The sequence below is a fragment of the Podarcis erhardii genome (genome assembly GCF_964252035.2).
Source record: "Podarcis erhardii genome assembly, chromosome: 10".
In the NCBI taxonomy this organism is placed as follows: Eukaryota; Metazoa; Chordata; class Lepidosauria; order Squamata; family Lacertidae; genus Podarcis; species Podarcis erhardii.
Genome location: NC_138500.1, coordinates 7236940 through 7261374, shown reverse-complemented (window position 1 = coordinate 7261374; position 24435 = coordinate 7236940). Strand labels below are relative to the sequence as shown.

At 42.1% G+C, this 24435-nt stretch overlaps 1 protein-coding gene across 2 annotated transcripts in view; it reads left to right on the top strand.

The window, feature by feature from the left end:
• The window catches only part of EXOC4 (exocyst complex component 4), a 361468-nt gene that overhangs the window by 37437 nt on the left and 299596 nt on the right, over positions 1–24435 (top strand). For both annotated transcript variants that reach the window (XM_081879704.1, XM_081879705.1), the window contains exons 4-7: positions 9162–9346; positions 11119–11228; positions 14286–14529; positions 22684–22861. In XM_081879704.1, coding sequence (XP_081735830.1) covers positions 9162–9346; positions 11119–11228; positions 14286–14529; positions 22684–22861 — 717 coding nt within the window. The remainder of the gene's footprint in view (positions 1–9161; positions 9347–11118; positions 11229–14285; positions 14530–22683; positions 22862–24435) is intronic.

Genomic DNA, 24435 nt, shown 5'->3' with positions numbered 1-24435 from the left:
GAGATATTTCTACCAGTTTGGGTCAAGCAGAGACTTATTTGCTTGGTGCTGTGAAAAAGAAATTGGAAAGCGGCTGGATTGTCCAGGAGCTTTCATCCATTCTTAATGGCAAAGGATTATTTGTTTGGGCCTGGTGGGATCAGAGACAAATGTGTTCAGGCAGTTCAGGTTCAGGAACAGTCAGAGGAAAGTCAGTCCAGAATCAGTTGACATGATCTAAGATGGCCTGGTGGTCAGGTTCTAGTGCAGTCAGACAAGAGGGCAAGTCAACACAGAAGAGCTGCTCTGACTGTTGAGCCAAGCCTAATCCTTTCTTTAGATAAGACTAGCGGGGCCCCTATTGGCTCCTCAAGTCACCTGAATTTGCTGGGAGGGAAGCCTCCCTTGCTGCCACTGTTAGAAGGATGCTGTGGAGCAGTAAGGCTCAGGCCAGCCATTCCTTCCCTCTATGAGCTGTGAATTGTGCCTCTTGACACTGAAGTGGAGAATGGGTGCTAGGCCCAAATTTGACCCCTCCCTTGTTGAATGTGTTGGTTGTTCTGGCCAGAGTGATTGGAGTGGGATGATAGTAACTTGTTACCCTCAAGGGCCCTTATTGGCTGCCATGGGCGCACACAAGGTGTATATTCACTGCTCCCCTCCCTGGTGCATAGAGACCCCCATCTGGTCTGTACTCCCCTCCTGTTTTCTGACTGCTGGTTTTCTCCAGCATCTCCTACTCCCACCAACTTCCAACCATAGCCCTCTCCTCACATTCCAAACCTCCCAGTGAGGAGGTGCAACATGAGATGAACCCTGTTTAACTGAGCAATCAGCATGGTTCTTTATTGTGTGCTACTGTGTGCTTAAAGACATAGGAAAATAGCCACTGCCACCTCCCACCTTCCTGCAATAAATATAATATGAAAGTGGCATTTCTTTTAGCTGTTTGAAAAGAGATTGTAACAGATCTTAACAAGCACAGTGTGAGAGATATATGTAGTTGAAATAATAACCTGGGAGTGGACCTTTAACTCCTCTGCCTCTGCTGCTGTTTTAATGCAAGCGCCTCTTTCCATAGGTTTCCTCAGTTTTCCCATATGCTGAATGGGGATACTTCTTAATGAGACACTCTAAATGTTCAAATAACGAACAGCAAGCAACACTTTATGAGCATGTATATCTTTAAAGTGCTCAGCATTATACTCAGCCAGATTTTTCATTATTGCTTCTAATCCCATTTTCTGATCCTGTTCAAGTTTTGTTTTGTTAATTTCATCATCGAGATGTAAAGATATTTTGAAAGCAGGAGCGCACAAGCAGAGAGAGGATTTCTTTCCCTTTGTAACATCTTATCGCCATTTCTTCCTTTAATATACTTATCAATAACTTCATCTCTTTCCTTTTAATCTTGTAAATTCCATTATCTGAGGCATTTTGTTGCATTAAACCATTAGTGCCTCCCATTGCCTCATTTGCATTGACACGTGCTTGACCTCAGCCCCTCTCCTCTTTTCGTTAATGCATCAACAAGCACTGATATCTCTCTGGAGCATTATCATTTGGCTGTTAGCTCAACTAATAACAACCATTCATTTAAGCTGATGGAGGTTTATTAAATAAAAATGGGCGGTAATGAAGGTGGTGGAGGAGCAATAGCTAGCATCCTCATTTTTTATGGTGAGGGCATTCAGTCTCTCCATAAAGTGTGCTGGGTTTGGTGGAGGCGTCTTGGCGTTCAAAGGCAGGTGTTATTAGGGTCTGGGACAAGATCAAGATTAATTAACTTGTCACAGAACTACTCCCCCCAGCAGCAATCTTGCATCTAGTTCTTCCTGTGCGGTTTTATAAGGAAAACAGGTGTCAGTACTCTGTTTCCTGCTCACCTACCCTCCAGCAGAAGCCACCATGGAGAGAGGGGCAGAAAATAAAGTTGTGATGTTATGACCCTGGGGCCAGGCTTCCTTTCTTCAAGGGTTGAAGCTAGATATATGAAGTGGGAGAAGGAATATCTTCCGGGGCAGCCACAGGAATACATAATGAACCAGAAGAGGAGTCCATGGTATTAGTATCTCTACAGCTTGAGGACTTTGCATTACTCTCCTCTGACTCAGAGGACTCCACCTCAGAAGTTCTAGTGGAATCATGATCTCCCTTGCTCTGTCAGCTGACAACTGCTAAAGTGGCCTGGGCCCCTTTAAATGAAGAGGCTGGTCATGCCAAAGGCAGAACTTTGGATATAGCAAAAGCCCCTCTCTCATCACACCATGCCACAGACTTAGAATGGTGCTGGAGGGCGGGGCTTGCTCTGGCATAGCACAGCTGGGGTACTCCTGATTCAGGTGGAGATCCGCTGGATCCTACACCTCATCTCAGGGGATCTTACCTTAGGATTGTGCCACAGGTATTCTTCAGACCAATATGAAAAAAACGTTGTGCAATGTTTTCTAAATGTGGATCGTTCAGAAGCTAGCTTCCTTTGGCTGTTCTTGTATTCCAGATGCTGGAGAGGATTGGCTATCATAGCTTTCCTAACAGACTGGATGGTTCATCACTGCTGATGACTTGCATTTTAGTTGAGCTGGAAGATGTCAGATTGCTAGCCAGCATCATCCATAAGAAATTTTTTTAATGAAAAGCCACCTTCTGCCACAGGGACTTCTGAGAGATTTTATTATGAGATTAATTTGTTAAGGCTTCTGTTATGAGACATCTTCACATTTGTAACTACTTCAATTTCTCCTAGAGTGCAGCCGAAAAAGAACATTTTCTAGAACTCTGATATTATTTTGATTGTTTCTCAAGCTCTGATTTACGGGCTTATAATTTAGTCCCTAGTAAACTAATGAAACTCTTACAAAGGAACAGGAAATGCTCATGATCTTGGGGATAATGGAGCAACAAAGTACAATATTCTGCCAGAGAAACTAGATTGCATTTCTAAATGTAAAGTTGCACAGTTTTTATAACCCCCAGAGGGACCAGGAGAAATAGTAAGAGTTGGATTAAAAACATGTATAGAATCGCAGTTGGAAGGAGGATTCTGTGGGTCATCTATTCCAGGGCCCTACCATAAAACAGGGTCACCCCACCCCAATGCACTGCAGATAGTTTCTTGTGCAAATGCCTGGTTTTAATCTCTTCTTACAGTAAGGAATAATTTATCATTAGATGAGCAAATATTCCATTGCCTCATCACCCTAATGAGGCATTATGTTTTCTTCCAGTGCTGATCTACTCTTATGGTAATGAAGAAATTCCTAAAGTTTAGCACATTTCCAGATGTATATTTTTGTGTGCAGTGACTTTTTGGCTATTCTTCCTTCCCGCTTTCCCCCTCTCAACTTCATGCTATAGTTACAAAATTCCCTTATACCTGCTCTTCTCTGCATAAACCATTCTCACTGTTGGTGCATTCCCACCGCATTCCTGTCCCATTGCCTTGCATGCTCACTTGTTAAGCTTCTGCACAGTTCATGAAAATGGTATGACACAGGAGCAATTAAGCCAATGGCTAGGATAATCTTACTTCAATTTGGTAAAGCCACAGCTCTTATACTCAACTGCTGAAGTCTGTGTTTACTTCATTTCTACAACCTCTTATGATGAGTTTATTATTTATGAATGTTTTATATGTACTAAGAGCATATACCCTGTTTCCACTTCTCAGGATGCTGATGGTCTCCTGAGCAGCAACTAGTTTTGCAGGGGAACTACTTCAAAGAGGGTGTGGAAGGGACCTGTGAGCACAGCCACAATGTTTTCATCCACAATTTATTCTGCACAATTTATTCTACTCCTTCTGCTTCTATGTTGGCAACTTGGGGAAGACAGCTGTATTTGATCCTAAGAACTCCAGTGGCTGATCCATAATGTATTATGCCCATGCAAGCAAACATAATGATAAAGTAATATTTTTGCTAGAGCTGCATTGGCTCAGTCAAATTGCAGTTTTAGGTCTAGCCTGCTGCCAAAAGCGATGAGGATCTTGTTAGTTCTTCCTAACCCTCATGAATGTTTCAACTGACGTGTTCTGGAGCAAAGTAGTATTACTTGTTCAGTAGCGTGTGTTACTTTGATATCTCTCAGTAAAAATACTTGCCCTGTGGGATGCACTTGTGGCATTGGGATTATTCACTTCGAAAACACTGGAAAAAATAATGACCTTGACTCCATTTAATATTACTATATTGTACCCAAAACAAAGACTCCTTTGTTGAATTGTGGAAGGTAGTTTTTGCTTAAGTTCTGCATATCTGTAAGGTCCTTTTAACATTCACTCTTGCAATGGTTCTGGATTTTCAGGAGAGGACTGTCTTCCTTTAGATTTCGATCTGTGGGAAATATTCTACCTCTTCTTCCCCTTCTTCTGGAGTGCGGATATATGACATCTCTGAAGCTGTCCAGCAGAAACAGTAATCTGAATGTGGTCTATAAGGTTGTTAGTACCTGTCAGTTGGGAACTGGAAATCTTAGCAGTCTTCTGTCTTAACTGCACTACTTTTTCCACTTCACAGAAAAACCCACCCTCTATTTTCTACCTAGTCTAGAATCTTATCCACGCTTGTTCATTGGATCTCCAAAGTAAAAGTGATTTCTTGTTGACCAACTGTAGCAATGTGGTGGTTAGTACCTTTCAAAATAATTGAATTGTGTTTGCTTATCTGTTGCCTAAGCAACAGGTTCTACTGCACTTCAGGGTTCTTTTTCTCTACTGGACCTTTCCTGCCTTCCCACCTGCTCTTGCTCCCTTCTATCCATCCTGGTTTCTGCACCATTCCATTTGCTTATCTCCCATATCCAACTGATCTCTTGATGCACTCTGAACACTGTTCATATCTTTTTCCTTGGATTCTCTGCACCTTGCCTTCATGGCAAATGATGGCCTTCCCCAACCCAGCGCCCTCCAAATGTTTTGGGCTACAACCCCCAAAAGCCCAGTTGTAGTCCCAAACAACTGAAGGGCACCAGGCTGGGGAAGGCGAATGTCAATCTTTCCTGTTGACATTGTGCCCTTGGTTTTTGGTATTTGGAGCAGCAGCAGCAGCAAACACTTCCTAAAACAGTGTGGGGATGACGACTACGACACATGCTCTTGTTGCTAATCCTTATACTTCCTTCCAGGACTGAAAGTGTCTTAACTTGAGAGTGGGAAGGCGAAGTTCAAGAAATGGAAACTCAGCATTCTGTAGACTTCTAACTCAGTGACTAGTTAAGCAAAATGTCCAGACATTCAGTGAAACAGCTGGGCTACTGCCAAACAGAAGCATTCCCTTGACAGCTGATGCATGGCTTCACTGCTCCGGAACAGCCTGTGTCTCAACTAATTCACAGGATGAATAGAACAATTTGGTACTCTGGGTACAAGAATGGGGTATCCTGAGAGCAATCTTGATGGAATTTGGTCAATGTGTCTCCATGTTTGCACAGCAGATTACTCTCAGCCAACTGGCTCTTAACACTTGCCATTCTGTGCGAAGGGGGAAATGCTTGTGTCCAGGACATTATTCTTTGGTCATGAATCTGCTGCATTTCTTATCCCTACACCATTACAAGTGGGCATGTAACTGAATACATATGCCAAATGATTTTGCACTGGGGAGAGGTAATTAGAGTGTATGCACTGACAGTAATGGAAGATTATGCTCCATTCTGCTATCAGAGCTCCTCTTGATTGCCCAAAGGTCAGTTCTGATAGAAGCTCCTATAATGTTAATTCCTGGTGCCCATCTGTGAACTTTGAAGTGCTATTCTAATATGGACACCTGCTGAGAAGGGTAAACGAGTTGAACATGTGAATCCTTTGTCTAAGTTCTCAGGATAGGATAAATATCCAGATGAAATCTTTCAAGATATTTAGGACCAACTTCACATGGCCGCAGACCAGTTGGATATGTTGCACTGGACCCTGGGGGAATCAGTACCCAAAGTGGCATGTTGAGCTGATTTTTAAATTTTGATAAACCCATAAATAAACACAAGTACCCATGCCTTCATCATGTGATAATTGGGAAGAACAGGGTTACGAGGCCATTTTATACCTTATGACATTTGTGGAAATGTTGAGTGGAGGTATTATAGCAGCTCCAAAACAGCTATATTTAAAAGTGGATCTAAATTATTCCACTTCAGTGTGATGATCTGAGTTCCCGAAGTGGGCTTGGCTTCCTTTTCTGGCTATCTATGTTTTCTCAAGAGAATTGTTTTGCTTTAAACATAAGTGTCTTGGTAATGGGCAGTAATGAAGAATGAAATATGTGGCTGGGGGAAGAAAGGATGTTTAAATGGGGTTTGCTGAAGTGTAGCTTTGATTCTTAAGAAGCCTTCTAAGCCTGTGTAACATTGCACCTTGACTGTTTACCTCGAGAATTCAATCACTTTAAAAGCGGCATTTCCAAGGCCATAACTCCCCAGCATGTGTCTCAACAAATATGAAGTGTCACATAGGCAATTTTTTAGAAAAAAAATGGCTGCGTTTTTCACCAAAGGGAGAAAATTAAAGCTCCATTGGCGTCTCCCCCACCCTATTTTAATACTACAGTAAATGATTGACACTTCTGTTTGCTTTTTATCAAGGCTTGCCTGAGAGCTTTATGTTGATATAATAGTTTAGTCTTTGTGTATCGTCATTCTTTTCAAAACAGGAAAAGCAAGTGAAAAATGGGGCGTTGGCATTAAATAGCACTTTTGTGGGAGACCACGAGAGCCTCACCTGCCTTTTAAACTCTGATTTTCCATATTCTTTTTGATCCTCCAAATCAGGGCCACTAAGAAAGAGTTCAGGCACTATAGTAACCCATTCCCAGCCAGAATGTCCAAGAAGGCCATCCTGACTGGGGAAGCTTTGCATTGGTAAGGTAAAGGTAAAGGGACCCCTGACAATTAGGTCCAGTCGTGGCCAACTCTGGGGTTGCGGCGCTCACCTTGCTTTATTGGCTGAGGGAGCCGGCGTACAGCTTCCGGGTCATATGGCCAGCATGACTAAGCCGCTTCTGGCGAACCAGAGCAGCGCACGGAAACGGCGTTTACCTTCCCGCTGGAGTGGTACCTATTTATCTACTTGCACTTTGACATGCTTTTGAACTGCTAGGTTGGCAGGAGCAGGGACCGAGTGACTTGAGCTCACCCTGTTGTGGGGATTCGAACCGCAGACCTTCTGATCGGCAAGTCCTAGGCTCTGTGGTTTAACCCACAGCACCACCTGCGTCCCTCATTTGCATTGGTATCTGTGGCCAAACAGAAGGCTGGACTTAATGTCGTTGGAACCCTTAGTAAGGCCTTGTAGATCAGACTTCATAGGATGAAAGAGCCTCTGGCATCTTTGAACTCCTTGATGATGCTACAATTAATTAGTTTGAATAGGACTTGAATCAGAATCTGTGTTACAATAATGAATTGTCTCTGAGCATGTGCGGATTCTCATATTTCATTTCCAAATGAGTAATCACAGCCAGCCCCAACACCTCTGAAATTAGCGAGCAAGAATTTTTGTCAAAAAGGTCACAGCTTAGAGGTAGACTTGACAGTTCTTTTAAAAAAGAAGAAATGAGTCTCTAGACTACAGTCTATGTTTTGGTAAATGCTTCCAAATTCAGGTTTTGGTATCTGTCTCCATTATTGTCTTACCGTTGATGCTCAGTGAACTTAAAACCTGTGTGTCAAAACAAAGCCCATTTCTCATATAACGATGCCTTGGATTTTTAAATGAAATATTGTTTAATTTGCTTCAAGCTATTTATGCTCTCTGCATACCTCTTGCAGTTCTTAAGACGTGAGCACTGAATTCCTGCAAAACGCGATTTTCTTTTTTGTTGCCGGTCACCTTTGTTTTAATTGCTTCGTGATGAAGTATTTCCAGTGCTGCAGGGGAATCATGAACTGATAAAATTAAACAGAATTGCTGGAGCATTTATCAGCCATTGGTTTTATTAAACCATGTCTCATAGAAGGGCACCTTAAACATTGTGTCAAATGTACATTTGCAGTGTAATTGTAGTCACTGGTTTGGCCCTTCTCTGGGCTTGAGATTTCTGTTTACTTCCAAGGTGTGTGTAGAAATTCCTATAGATTGTAGTTGGTGAGCAAATCTCTTTTGCGTCTTGATGTCTTTGATTGCCATGAAGCAATGGCAAAAATACGTCTAGGGCAGGAGTGGCTAACCTGTGACTCTACAGGTGCTCTTGGACTGCCATTCCCATCAGCTACAGCCAGTGGTCAGGATGATAAGAGTTGTGATTCATGAACATCTAGCAGGCCACATGTAGCTGCTCTTGGTGTAGAGGTTAAGAGCAAGGCTACACTGGGGGAGGGTCCTTTTGTCCTGGCAGGCTTGATCTTTACCTCCCCAACACAGGACCAACCATCTATCAATCATCTGATATCATGATGATGTCAGATGAATGATAGGTGGGCCGTTATGCCTGTCTTTCAAAATTAACCTATGGGGATAGGGGGAGGGGTCTGCTTCACCAATGTATTCGTCTCTGCTTATCAGTCCTCTTTGCAGGCCTGTGAGCAGGTCTTACCCCTCTGTCGTGAGTCCTGTGGAGGTGTTGTGGAGATGGTGCTTGGATATTGAGGAATAGAGTATGGAGATTGGGAAGCTGGAGGTAGAAGACCCTGGGGAGGCTCCTAGTGGGCTGGGGGATAAGGATATGGGATCCCAGGAAGAGACTCTGAGGTCTGAGTATAGCTTTGAGTTGGAGGAGGAGATCCAGGTTAAGTCCTGTTACTTTGGCTGTGTGCCAGTTCTTGGTGGGGCAGGCTTAGCCATTGTAGAATTGCATCCATCAGTTGGTGTCACCCAGTGATGACAGTTGATTGGCAAGTGGGAAAATGGCCTTATGGGCCATCTTGGACCCCCATGGACCCCATGGGGGTCCAAGCTTATATTGCAGGCTGGTGGTTCCCCAACCCTGTCTTAGAATGACAAGCAAATAAATATATTGTCAAAGTGCACCTATCCCATGAACTCCTTGCCGCTTACTGAAATTAAGGCTAAGTACCTGTACTTGAACATCCATTTCTTGCTCCTTGGGACAGGGTCCTGCATTTTTGCTTGCTTCTCTTTACAATATAATGATTAATGCTGGCTTAATAATTTGACCAAGGGAGAAGCTTGGAACACTGGGTACTGAGAATTCTGAGTAGCAGTTAAAATATATCGTGGATTCTCTTCACAGGTTTCAGCAGTGGATTCCCTGGAGGGACCCCTCCTTCAGGTGGAGGGACTTAGCGATCTGAGACTGGAGCTTCACAGTAAGAAGATGAATATGCACTTGGTGCTAATAGACGAACTGCACCGCCATCTTTACATTAAGTCCACCAATAGGGTTGGACAACGGAACAAAGAAAAATGGACGAAAAGGTTAGTCTGTTCTGATGCAGTAGAGAAGGCTTTGGTCTTGGATTTTGTTTGGAAAAGAGCTGTCTAGACTAAGTCAAACCTGAATAAATATTCAGTTGCTCAGAGAGAAACATGAGCTTGCTGCAGGTTTCAAGAGGCAATGTAGAAAAGCATTTTTATGGCTGGCCAAGTGCTCTAGGACCATTTTAAGCTGTAAGATATTTGAAGATGACTTAATACCAAACTGACACACTGGTCCATCTAGCCTAGTCCTGTCCATGAAAACCAGCAGAGGACTTCCAGGGTCTGGGGCAAACTTACTTTCTCATCTTTCTATTTGAGATGTCAGGGAATGAAGCTGGGACCTTATGATTGACTGGTTATTTAATTTCTATTCCTCTTAATATACTAAGAATATATCTAGGAGGTGTACAGAAAACTGAAGAAACAACAGACAGCTTAAAGGAGATATTACAAAAATACAGTTACATATAAAAAAATACACATTAATACAAAGTTACTAATGTATGTATAAATCAACATCAATTCCTTTTCCTCCTGACACTCTCCCTCTCAGCCTCTGGGTTCTCACCCAGGGTCCATCAAACTCTCAGCTCACTCACAAAAGTCTCACAGTGAGAAGACATCCTGGAAACAGTGTACATCACCCTAGTCTCTCACTCTAGACTTGCTTTTTATGGGCTGGCTCAAGGTGGATGGTACTTCCTCAGGCTCCCCACAGCTGTATTCCATTTAGCTGCATCCTCTCCTCACCCAGTTCCAGGTACAGCAGGTTTGCTGAGTTTTCCAGGGGGTCCAAAGGATGGGAAGAGGGCTCCCCTCCACTCACAGCTCTTTCTTCACCCTCTGTCCTCTCCTCCTCCCCCAGCTGCTTTGCCACTGAGCTGTTTCTCTTTACTGTTTTTAGTACAGTGGTGCCCCACAAGACGAATGCCTTGCAAGACGGAAAACTCGCTAGACGAAAGGGCTTTCCGTTTTGGAGGCGCTTCGCAAAACGAATTTCCTATGGGCTTGCTTCGCAAGACGAAAATGTCTTGTGAGTTCCTGCGTTTCCCCCCCCCTTTCCCCCCTTTTTTCTAAGCCGCTAAGCCGCTTATCTGCTTATCCGCTAAGCCGCTAAAAGCGCTAATCCGCTAATCCGTCAATGGGCTTGCTTCGCAAGACGAAAAAAACGCTAGATGAAGAGACTCGTGGAACGGATTCTTTTCGTCTTGCAAGGCACCACTCTATCTATTCTATGATTATAAGATCAGCTATCTAGTCCAGCATCCTGTTCTCGCAGTGATCAGCCAGATGCCTTTGGGAAGCCTGCAAACTGGTCATGAGCACAGTAGCTTTCTGCAATTCCCAGCGACCGGTATTCAAACGCATAACGCCTCTGACCGTGGAGGTAGAACAATAGCCACTGTGACTAGTAGCTTTGATAGCCTTGTTAATATAGACAGTGCAGAACGGGACAATTTTCACTGAAAGAAAGCTTCAAAGTGAGAGCCCCCCCTCCATATTTTAATGGTCATGGGATTGTGAGGGGAGACAGGAAAATGGCACTCTGTAGATTCTGGTGCCCGAAATATTTGCTTCATGTCACCTGATGGTAAGACTAGTTCTGTACCTGAATTGGGCACTTTTACTTTTGATTCCACCATGAGTGGGGAGCATCCATGGGTGAAGGATCTGCTTTGTGAAGAGCAGTAGTCTTCCCATTTGCACCTCCGCTTGTTGACTATGTCTACTTCAGGAGTTATTTCAAGTTTCATTTTTCTCTGCTACAGTTCGCATGTGAAGGATGTCTCCCCTGTGCCTCTGCTCGATGTGACTAGCCTGTCTACTCCTCGCAAGTACCTTGACTCCTCTCAGTTCAGCACTTCTGGAAGCTCCAGTGGTGAGTGACAAAATAATAAAAGACGTTTCCATATGCCTTTTTCGTTAAGTATGTGTGTTGTTTTCTCCAACCATGCTGATAAATTTTGGAGATGGTTGAAGTAAGTGTGAATGCCAGGTCCGGAGATGACCCAAGCTGTAATAAGGGGGTTGTGACAGCAGTTTTCTAATCTCATGCGTTTGCTTACAGTCACGTTCAGTTGTGCTTCCAAGGCTGTCCCCAGTGCAGGCATATAACAGGAGCAGCTACATATTAGGTGCAAATGCTACACCCCCAACTCATTGTTGTTTTTAGAAAACCCTTTTTTGGGAAGGGGTGTGTGAGATGGAGAACCAGTAGTGGAGAGGGGGAAATGAACAGAACCTTAGTTTAAATTGTGGAATTCATAATTTCTGAGTAGAACGTGCCTAGTGTGTGTGTGTGTTCCCAGTTTGCATCTGTTTTGGAGATGTTTTAAATAACAGTGGAGAACTCTGCCACATCCCAATTATTTTGTTGGTCCCTTTCTACACCTTTTCTAGCCCCACAATACACCTCCCCCCCCCAACCAGTGGGATGAGCAGCACTGTATCCAGTATATCAGATGTGGATTCAGCATTGTATAGCATAGCATTGTAGGTTTACTTAAAACATGATGATACTGACTGGCTCATTTTCAATCGATTTCCTAATAATCCCTTGCATGGATTTTGCCTTTTTTCTTTGCCACTTCACATTGATTTGATGTGTTCAGTGAGCTATATATAATCTTTCTATATAGATTACTGCAATGTGTTCTACATAGGGCTGCCTCTGAAGACGGTTCAGCAGGTGCAGAATTTGGCAGCCAGATGGCTCACCAGGGCAAGATGGTTTGAGCATATTACACTGATCTTGGCCCTACTGCGCTGGCTGTCAATTAGTTTCTGGTTCCAGTTCAAAGTGCTGGTTTTGAGCTATAAGGCCTTAAACAGCTCAGGACCCCAATACCCCAAGGACCGCCTCTCCCCATATGAACCAACCCAGACCCTTCAATCATCATTGTATTTTTAGGTGCCAGGCAAAATTGTTTCTCTGTAACCAGGCTTTGGGGTGATTATTATTCTACAACCCTTTATATAGGTTTGTTTTTGTTTTATTATGCCTTTTGTTTTCTCAGTTTGTATTTATATGTTTTGGACCACCCTGTGATCTTCAGATGAAGGGTGGTATACAAATTTAATTAATAACAACAACAGTAATCACAGCCCTAAGATATCTTTCTTGATCACTACCACTTCTGACCACATCAATCTCTGTGTGTGAAATTTAGGGTTCTTGCCCCATTGAATTTCCCTCTCCATTTTGCTATTTTGCGTAAGGTAAATATTATGGAGCTGATTCCATGATTCAATTTTTTTGAGAGATTGTCCTTGTATATGATTGGGCAGAGTACTGTGTAGAAGTGGGAAAAGACAAGAATTTATTGAGAGTCTTTCCAGTGCTCCTACCTAGTTGCTTATTAGCGATGCAAATTGGTGCAAGGGAAAGTTCAGCAATGGGAATTCTGCTGGAGGTGGAGTTTCACAAACTCTCAAAGTAGCCCAGTGGGGCCCCATGAACCTCTGTCCTTTGAGATAAAAAGATGCAGTAGAAGCAGGGCATAATACAGAGAAGCATAAATTATGCAGAGTGTGGCATAAAATTTTACTACCTGCTCGTAAAAAGCAGGCAGCTAGTGAAATACACTGATAAATAGTAGCAAAATTTGATCACTCACATGACCATAAAAAAACAAGACCCAAGAGGGTGTTCCTTAGCTGATATATTCTTTGTGGTGATTTGGGCAGTGGGATGGGACTCGGGTGGTTTAATGCTGCCTTGTCTAAATGGTGCATCATACAGATTAGTCTGACATCAAATTAGAAAGTTTGTTTTTATGGGATGAATCATTGACTTGGGAAAGGACTTAGAGAAATCATTAGTTAGAGGGTGATTAATCTGCAGAGGTCAATGCTTTCTATTGCTAGGGTGCTAAAATTCTTTGTAAACACCTCTTGATTCAGGTTTGTTTTGTTTATGCTTTGAAGTAGTGAAGACTGTTATTTTTCCCCCTGAACCAACTTGTATTGAAGCAGGAATATGCATTCTGGAGTGCCATTAAACCCCTAGTGTGCCCTACATACCTGTCTAGGTTGGTAAATTTTGCCAGGTGGGATGGGAAAAGAGGCAAGGGGATATCAGGTGGCAGAAAAGTTTTGAATAGGTGCCCCTTTTCCTAACATGTTGTGCATCTGTTGTGCATCTGTGAGGGGAGAGACTCCATCAGGCAAGGCCTCTTTCCACCTGCCTTGCCCTACCCTCCGGCCCTAGGAGTCCTCACAAGGGAGCTGGTCCTGGAGGAAGAACTGTGAGGGGGGAGACTCCATCAGGCAAGGCCTCTTTCCACCTGCCTTGTCCCACCATCTAGTCTCTGCTTCTCAATTTGTATTATATTATTTTATGTACTGTGGCTTGCCGTTGTTTTATTGATTATAGTTTAGAAATTATTTATTGTGTTTAACTTTTATGTTATTATTATTATTTAATACTGTTCTAATGATTGTTGAATGTTACTTTTTTGATGTAGGTTGCCGATTTTAAAGTTATGTTTTATTATCACATTTTTGTATTGCATTAGATTGTTATAAGATGTACATTTCTTCAGCTTGTAAACCGACTTGAGTATTGTTAGATAAAAGACGGTATACAAATTAAAAATGATGATGATGATGATGTTAAAAGATATAGGAGTCCTTCCAGGAAATAGTTGTCTCACCATCCTCCATTTATCAGAAGAGGATAATATGTATTTTAAATAAAATAAAATGAGCACATACCCCCCCCCCAACCATAAAATAATGTTATAGGAGAAAAACGAAAAGATGTTGGGCTCAGGCCACTTTGCAGTTTCTACTTTCTGGGAAGTCATGGGGCGAGGGGCTGGCCTGGGCTGCAGGGCCCTGGACATTGGTCCTGAGGTCTAGACCTAGATGCACCACTGCCCTGGGCATGTAATAACCACCTCTTTAGTAATTCCCCCTCCTCCATATTTTCCAGGGAGGGATATTAGCTTGATGGAGATCAAGGAAGATTTAGAGATGGATCCTGAGGAGAACAGCTCTATCTTTATGGGCATCCTCATCAAAGGCCTGGCCAAACTGAGGAAGATTCCAGAGACTGTGAAGGCCATCCAAGATCGCCTGGAGCAGGAGCTGAAGCAAATCGTCAAGAGATCTACCACTCAGGTGGCAGACAGTGGCTACCAGAGGGGAGAGAACATAGTCCAGGAAAACCAGCCTAGGTAAGAGCATTGCATTAAAGAAGGCTTCAAAATAAAGAGCATTCCTGGTGTTAATTCACACCAGTTTTGCACATCCACTCATTTTAATATTGATGGTTATGCTGATTATTTCATGATGTCCTGTATAAAGAATGGTTGTAGACTGGGCATATAGATTCTATATCTTTATCATTGCCTCAAGCTATCATAACAAAATATATTCCAAATCTTTAAAATAAAATGTAATTAACTCTCAATATTGTGAGAGAAACATTTGAAAAAGTGTTAGCATGGGTAGTAAGTGATTGAAAGGAAGAAGGTCAAATTTCATTTTTTCAACTCACGACACATTCAAAGACAACAATTGCAGAATAAGAATATTTTGAATAATAATGCAACACATCAACTGATCATAGTTTGGGATCTGCCATGTTCATGAAAATGACATGCAAGTTAAGTTAATTACATACTGTAATGCAAGTTGTTTTTCACACATTGTGTCATGTGTATAATTTCTGTTAATGTTTCAGTGTCTGCAGTTTCTCCCTTCCCCTTTTAAGAACAGGCAACTAGTATATTGCAGAGAGATCTTTCTATACAGAAAGTGTGAGAGAAGAGGAGTTGGCTGACTGAGTTAATGGGTAGCCTGAAGCTGTTGATCCTGAAACGGTGGCTGTCTCAATTCATTCCAAGAAATGCCTCTTTAGGTACCAAGGATGGTACTTTCAAGGGTTGATTCTGTTGTCTGTCTGTCTTGTCACCAAAGCATGTATCAATGCTGAGGGGCAGTTCTCAGACTTGGAAGGCTCATTGAATCATTATAGGCTGCGTAAAGAACACAGTTTTTGGAGCATGCCAAAAGTGCACCTGCTCCACTGCAGCGTTCTCCTCCCTGTCATGACCAGTCAGGTGCCTTTGAGCATCCTCAAGCAGGACATGAAGAGACTAATCCTCCTTTGCTGTTTCTGCCCTGCAAGCAGCCAGCATACTGCCTGTGAACATGAAGGTTTCATTGGGGTATTGTGAGTAGTAAACCGCAGATAGACCTTTCCTCCTCCGCGGGTTTGTCTAATCCTCTTTAAAAGCCATATTCACTCATGTCCATCACCACACTTTTTTGTTTATAAATAAGATTTCAGAAGAGGTGGGTTTCATGAAACAAAATACCTTAACTATAAATGACTGGGGTGTTTTTACAATGAAGAAGCTAGACCCACTTTTGTAGGGTAGGAGTTGCACAGATGAAACTTCTGCTGGGTCACCATTCTTTGCATTTGTGAGGGTGGTGGAACCCTCTGTGCTGATCGTAATTATGCTTTGTGTGATGGACTACTTTATTTTGTCTGCCCTAAGTATATTGCCCATCAAGTTTCAAAGGATGACCTCAAGCTCTGGTATTATATGAGTGGAAAAAAACAATCTGTAACCACTTTTTCCATTCCATGCAGAATTCTTAAAACATTTTTTTATGTGCTCTCCTGTTTACCTTTATAAATCTCCAAATGTTTTAGCATTTCCTCACAGGGAAAGTGCTTCCACCTGTTTGATCATTTTGGCTGCCCTTTTCATACCCTTTACATTTAACTTGTGGGTGTTCAGATGAACAGGACTGCTTCAATTAATACTGGGACTGAAAGAAGCCAAAAGCTCCACAGGTGGGGAAGTTATTCCCCTCTGACAATGAAGTCAGAAAAGCCTGGTAGAGAAGTGCGAATTGGCTAAGTTATCATAACATGCCAAGGAGAGTCTCTTTACTGTTTAGCAACTGCCTTGTTTCCCCATCTCACATTTTTGACAACTTTGAATTTTGAAGAGGAGGAACTTGACTCTGAATGCTTGAGCCTGTAAAAGGCTCAGATTTTTTAGCTGTTTAAAGTTAGCCAAGAGCTTTGCAAATGCATGCTTTTGTGCTGATTTTTAAACATTCCCCCCTGCCTTTTGTCTACCCTTCTGACTGCCACAGTGTTGCTCTTTCCTGGAGCAGAATATTGTCTCATGGTTCTAACACGGGGGTGGGGTGGGGGGAGTGGACAGCTGCTTGGGCTTGAAGAGGCAGCTGTGACAAGTGCGTTGCCCTTATGTTAATGTTTTCTATGCAAGATAGGGAACCATGTGAGAAAACAGTTTTGAGAAAAAAAATAAAAAAATTCCTTCCAGTAGCACCTTAAAGACCAACTGAGTTAGTTCTAGGTATGAGCTTTCGTGTGCATGCACACTTCTTCAGAAGAAGTGAAGAAGTGTGCATGCACACGAAAGCTCATACCTAGAACTAACTCAGTTGGTCTTTAAGGTGCTACTGGAAGGAATTTTTTTATTTTGTTTTGACCATGGCAGACCAACACGGCTACCTATCTGTAGTTTTGAGAAAAGTTATTTAGAACTTTAAACAATCAGAATATTTTGTGTATGCATATGTTTTAGCAATTGATATCTTACTAGTTTGGGCCCACAAAACACCTTGATAACACGGCTAGATAAAAAAGCTTTAAAAATGTGAAAGATCAGCACCTAACAGAGCAAAAGTCTCATGACAAATGGGGCAATATTTCATTGGCCTCCAAGACAATCAATCAGCAGGAGGGAGGGCCAGATACGTTTAATCCTTGTATGCTCAAACAGAGGGTGACAGTCAAGCTACTTGGTAATGCCTCACTCATCCTTGACTCACCTATGAATGGTTAAGGGAAAGTATCTGTAGTGAGGTCATGTGGGTATCTGACCTATAGGGAGCTCCTGGGACCCTATTAGCATTATGTGAGTAGGCTACGTGTTTAGATGGGGCAGGGTTGGCTAAAAGATATAAAAGTGGGAATTCCTATATGAAAGGATTATGTCCCAGCGAGGAATTCTGATCCTACTGGAAGGAGTTTCCAGCAAGAGACAAGGTTTGTGAGCCAAGAGAGAGATCTCTAGGGCAGGCATCACTGCATCAAATAGAAGCAGAGTAATTGCTCTTGGAATCAAAGCTCAGTTGTGTCAAGTTTACACTAAGGGTTTTTTGTTTCACCAGTGAAAGCTGAATTTGATATGTTAATGTTTCAAACTCGATAAGTTAAAACTTGAGCAGGGTGAACTAACACCCTCCTTGAATTTTTTAACAAGGGGTTTGGGTTTTTGGCCCTTGTGGCTAATGACCTCAAGACTTGGCAGGGTTTTAGTTTTAGATCATCAGTGAACCAGCGCCCTGTGTAATGCCTCTAGGTCTTTGATAGTCAGTGAGCACATTGTCTGTCTGGCTTTCTGCTACTGTACTTAAAACCGTAAAATTATTATTGGTGCCTAATAAAATGACTAATAAAATGTGACAGACCCAAAGGGGTCTTATCACCTTGCTGAGCTGAAATCCAGGCAGCTTGTTAGCACTGCTCAGTTTGCTCCAGTGAAAAGGGTACTTAATGGTATTTCAGCCTGGTCAGTATAGTTAGTATCTCTTTGGTACCCAGCAAACCTTTCTGGAAGGCTTCCAGATATGACCAACCTTTTGCCCCTGAGAAGGTTGTGAAAACAATCTGCCATACTGCCCTGGGGCCAGGGCATTTAAGGATGTTAGTGACCTATTCCTGCTACAGCAGTATACTTTCCCTGCATAGAGATGTGGAGGGGAAATGCTGTTTGGTTTGTGAACTTGACCTTAGTAGGGCAAATGCTGATGTAGTGGCAGACCCCTCTGATGGTAAGAGTACATGGTTCTGAACATTGGGTTCATTCTTGGCAGTCTGTGCTGATGGTTGGGAAACTCCTTTTTTCTCCTTCCTCTGGCAGCAAGCCTCTCTGCCCCCTCAGTAGATAGAGCATGAGCTCCTATTGCGATGTGTTTGTGGACTTTTAAATAGCAATGGTCTTCTCCCATTCTGCAGTACGAGACTAGTAGGTGGGTGTTTGTCTAACTTCTTTCAACACATTTGGGCAGTATACAATCTGGTTGGGTGTAAGAAGATGTATATTGAGGGAATGTGTAATCCATAGTGGTAGGGCATGTGCATGGAATGCTTTTTAATTGGATCATTTCTGTTCTCTAATTCTCTGTCTGAAGTCCAGTCCCACCGGATCTATATTGTTTATGCCACTTTGGGTTTCGGGAAGTAAGTTCACCTTTGGTTTTCATTGTTCTCATTAGCAAGTGTTAAAACCATTTTATGAGGCCAGCTTCCCTTTTTATTTGCTTTCAGTGTGAAGGGACAGTAGTTTATAAAGTTTACATGGTTGAAAATCAGTTGCACGCCTCTGCTCCTCTACCAGTTAAGAACAATGTAGAGGTCTTCTTGCATACAAAAGTGAGAAGCCAAAATGCAAAGAAAAAAAGGAAATAAAAGCAATTTCAAATGTAATATCTTTAGATATTTCACAGTACCACATACTTATTAAGAACAGTTATTAAAACAATCCATCTCCATTAGCCATAAGATCAATTTTGACTTGCCAAATATATTTATACAATATGGATTTGGTGTTGACTCATATTTAAATAACTTTCAGAAAAAGTGTAGAATTTGCAAAATTCACTGTGGCTGCTGATTAATTTCTGAAGTTACTCAAAGACATTGTTCTGCCTTAGAAATTTCTCAATTTTGGGGAGGGGTGCTGGGGGGGGTATGGGGAAAGCCCCATTGTTCAAGTGCAGGGCTTTTGCTGACAGGGTTCAAAAGATTGACCCCACCCTTAGCAAAATTAATGTTTATAAAGAAGTTTTTTTAAGTTTCAATATTGTGTTTCAGAGTTACAGGATGTACATTTCATGGGAAAGGCTCTGTAGATGTTGTAGAGATAAGTATACATTCACATTTTTAAGGATGACAGTTTTTAAAATCTCAGGACTATATCTGGTGGGGGGGGGGGGAATGTAGTGCGTGAAGAAGCAGTGTTCGGAGTGCCCCATAATGGCCCCATAATTTAGTTCCTTGCAACCTGGAGAGGCTGGATGACTTTATGAGTTTGAAGGGGTTTGAAAGTACATAAGTTGCTCATGTCCCCTGTTCTGGGGGCACCTGAGTTTAGTCCTGAGAGGGTCATCATTTTAAAGAGGGACAGTTGTTCCAGCCTGTGCTCAAAGGGTAACCATTATCCAGATGCATCAACCAAATTCTTTGCAACCTGTGTCAACTTTTTGTTACTTTGTCAATTTGAGTTACGTGCCCTTTTCCAACTTTTGCTGAGGAAGGTTAGCCTGATCCAGAAAAGCATGTTGATGAATGCAGCGTTCGTGAATCACCACTGGTGACCTCGTTCAAGTATCAGCAGTCATACTGCATCATGCTATGCCCACTTACTGCCCAAACATGAGCGGCCTCGGGGCCTGTGTCACTTTCTGTCGACATATTTACTGTGTTTTTGTGGTGATGCTATGAACTTGGACTGTCAAACTGCCCAAGTGGACCTTTGTCAGCGTAGGCAGATGTGCTGTGGAGGTCACTCGTCCTTAAAAGAAACAAACAACTGCCACTGGGTAGGCAAAAGAAGAGGAAATGCTGCTTTTTACAGCAGCCTTTTGTTCCCTTCTGCACCCCAACTGTATTTGGTCTTCGGTCACCTTGTCTCAGAAATGGAATAACAGATTTAGAAAAGGTCCAGAGAAAAGGGACTGCAAAATTAAGCCACGAGGTTTAGGGGTATTTCACTATGGAGAGTGTTGGGATAAAGTGAGAACAATAACAATAATAAGCTTGGCCACAGTTCAGAGTTGCAGGATTTATGCTCTAAAGTCTGGAGTAATAAATGTTCTGGCAACACAAGCTTATGGCATCGGGGTGTGGCACTTGAGCAGCACTTACAAATGTATCAAGGGTCTAATGTGACATCAGAAGGCCTGTTGTATTTGCAGGCTGAAAATGAGTTGAGGTATCTCATCAGCGTTAAGTAATTTTCTGGAATTCAGTTGAGCAAAAGTAGGCAAGTGGACCAAACAGAGGGAGAAGGCAGGAGGCAGGTAGTGCAGGGCTGCTGTGCTGGTAAATCAAAACAATATTTGGAGCAGTTCCTTGCAAGTAAAAGTTACAGTTCAGATTGCTCAAATTGTCTTCTTATTACTGCAGCCAATTAAAATAAAGGCCTATGTGATTTGCGTACCTCTAAACAATTGTACATTGAAACATCTGAACTAATGTTGGATGCAGTTCTTCTTTATGCCCACAATTCAGTGTCTGTACGGTTAGCCACAATAATATTGAAGCCAGGTGTCTGGTATGTCATTGATATCAAAACCATTTCTGTTACCTTGCATCTTGCATCTGTCCATCTAACAATGTAAGCAGCAACAGAAACTGGAAATTTTCTGTTTTCTAAGTAATGTTGAATTTTCAGTGTGGCAAGTTGCTGCATTGGCCACAGAACAGTTATGGGTTTTGTCATGGTACATTAGTTACAATAACTGGACCATTAAAAAGGCATAGGGACAGTTAATGAGAGAGCCATTTTGATTAGAATCTAGCAATAAGCACCTGATGTATAATAGGATATCTTGGTAATTGGTACAGTTGATGAGGCTTGAGGTTTTTTGAATTTGCAGGTTTGGTTTTAAGGCTCCTCCCCAGATGTTTCTTTGGAGATACCATATAAAAGTGCAAATGGGATTTCTTCAGTTCCAGTGTAAGAACGTTATATACTTTCAAACACTGAACTCTCTTCATAAACCTGAAGCATAACATTTATTGCATTTGACCAACATTTCCTGTTATTTAAAAATGCTTTGAGGTGGTATGAAGCAACAATAAGTTATGCATAGAACTGTGTACATGAAGGTCCGGAAATGTTTTATTTGGGTGGGAGGGTGGGATGAGTTTTTTTGCGTATGTGAGAGGACTTTTTCTAATGAAAAATGGGAAGTTGGACAGAATAAGTTTTGAATCTGATTTATTGAATTAGTCTTCAGACTGTATAAATAAGCACAGATAGTTTGAAGTAGATAGATTCATAATTACACACATCAAATAATTAAACTTAAAAACTCAGTTTCAAAATGTCCGTGGTATAAGAAAACACATACATACACTTATGAGCTACTCTCTCTTTAAGAATGATGAATGAAATGCTCCATAAGGCAAGGTGTTAAAATTTGTTGTTAGCTGTCTGTTAGCCCTTCAAATTGCTTGCTAATAATTACATACAACAATCTAAAGTTTGGCACCAATCTAAAGTTAGGCAACTAAAATTCCCATATACTATCAGCATGTATGACTCTCAAATCCTCTTGCTGGTTTTAGATTCTTCCATCTTCTGCAGCATGCAAAATAAATTAATCTGTGCTTGAAATGTGCACACATGTGAAAGAGCAGAGCAGCTTATTTTGGTCTGTGCAAACCTTCAGTTCTCTGAAGTCTGTCGGAAGAACTCAAGACATGAAATGTTCATAAATATACCAAAGAGTACATTTTTGTATGCCAAATTATACATAATGTGACAGGATGATTAGACAGCTGTGTAGTAAGGCGACTATATTCATTTGTGTTATATTCCTTAAGTAGCAAAGTAAATTTAGATTTGATCAGAAAAGAAACATTGCATATCGTGTACACACACACACACACACACACACACACTCTTCCAGTTTTGTCTGGGTGGGTGGAGTGGAAAAGAAGACAAAGTCTGGCTTCAGAATTTCTCCATACTACAGAAACTGCATTTTAGCAGTGTGCACAGCTTCTCATTTCCTTCAGCTGAAGTCTATTAGCGAACACCTAGAACTTCCAATGTAGGATGAGCCAGCAGAGGAGAAATTGGCTATTAAAATAACTGATGCGATTCATTGTTTTTTGACATCCTTAATCAATGATGGCCAGTGATGGTCTGTGTTTCGTGCATGTGCCTATTTTTCTGACTCTGGTCTAGGAGCTGGAAGGGTCCATTTTGCCTCATAAACTGACTCCATCACAACTTGTCAGGCTCTCCAATGCAGTTGGCTCCATCTAATACTAAGGGCTTCAAGCTTAATAAGCATGTGCATTCAAGCATTACATGAAAAACCCAAAGAGAAAATTTCACTGAATATCTCCATAAAAAATTCCATCTTGTTTTTGGTTGGTTTTTCACCATCTTGTGTCCATGCCCAGGTCACTGCTTGGAGTTGGGGGGTCATGGCAGGACTTCCGTAATGCTGCTTTCTTTATTTAGTGCCCTTGAAATGTGAACAGTATTAAGTGACGAATTATATGTTTTTTCCTCATCCCTCTAAATGATCTTTAGATTACTTCTGGAACTTCTGGAGCTTCTCTTTGAGAAGTTCAATGCTGTTGCCGCTGCTCATGCTGTTGTCCTGGGGCATCTTCAGCAGACTGTGGCTTCTCCCTCCAGTCAGTATGATGGCGATATCAAGTTGTATGACATGGCGGATGTGTGGGTAAAGATTCAGGATGTCTTGCAGGTAAGAACTTTGGATGTGTATACATCTTTGGAATTTTCACATCTGCCTTTCCTTGTGGACCTGTGACAGGAATCCAGTGTACGAGAGCAGGATTTTCCTAGTTTTTAAATAATAGTGAAGATGAAGGGTTGAGCTATATAAGCCACAGAGATGCCTTTTAAAAAACCCAGCATCCTTGTGGTGAATCCTTGTGGTAAGAAGGAGCTTGCTGAATCAGGCCAGTGGCCCATCTAGTCCAGAATCCTGTTCTCACAGTGGCCAACCAGATGCCTGTGGGAAACCAGCAAGCAGGATTCAAGCACAAGACCACTTTTGCCTCCTGCAGTTCCCAGCAACTGCTATTCAGAAGCATTGCTGCCTCCAACTGTAGTGGCAGAGCATAGCCATCGATCACCTTGTGCTATGGCTTTGGTGCTTTTAGGTTGTGAACATATCTGCCACCATTCCGCTGGTTGGAGACACGGAAACTTAACCATGTGATGATGTCACATTCTTGGTAGTCAGGATAATCCCAAGACTTAAGTGATAGTTGCTGAACGAATAAGCTCACATATGTTTGTTCACACAGAATCATAGCACTCATCATAGCACTGTAGAGCACAATTTGATGTAGGCTAATTGGCTTGCTTTGATGCTATGTTTATCTGTGGGCTTGAGGCGCTTGGTTATTGGTCTAGGGAAAGGAGCTATCTGTAGTACTTGGATATTTGCCACCTGTGCCTTCATTGGCAGGTGGACCAATGGGAAGTTCTGGCCAAAATGATGCATGCTGGGCTTTTTTGTATAAGTACAGGCAATCCTTGTTTTGTGCCGGGGTGAATGCAATACGCAAGATAACAAAGCGTACAGTATGAGCAAATCAAAACATTCAAGCAGTGCTTCCCTCGGAACACTCCCAAATACAATTCTGGGTCCCACTGTGGAATCACACGTACAGTGGTACCTCGGGTTACATACGCTTCAGGTTACATACGCTTCAGGTTACAGAAATATTACCTCGGGTTAAGAACTTTGCTTCAGGATAAGAACAGAAATTGTGCTCCGGTGGCGCAGCGGCAGCAGGAGGCCCCATTAGCTAAAGTGCTGCTTCAGGTTATGAACAGTTTCAGGTTAAGAACGGACCTCCGGAACGAATTAAGTACTTAACCAGAGGTACCACTGTAATTTACAAGCTGACACCTTGTAGACCCAAGTCTCTGTGTGTCTGGACCATAGGAATTAAATGAGCATTGCAGATGCCATCTTACATGTGAGTATGTGCTCTGTGATGCCTCCTATGATGTAACTTGTGTTCACCAAGCACTGTACATGTGCATGATGCAGCTGTTGTAGGGGGGACAATGTTCAGGTTTTCTGGAGTCTTAAATGTTGAAAACTGTCCTTGATGACACTGTTCTGGTTTGCATTCTGTGCACAAAGTCTTTTGCATGTCTTTCTGAAATAAAGTTTAGAATGTGGTGAGTTCTGTCTTCTTTAAAACTGACTGAGGTCCCAAGTGTTTTAATGCCCTCAATGTCTTCCTTTGCTTTGTCCTAACATCTGAAGAGCATGAGGGAAATGCTTGTTAAGTTATC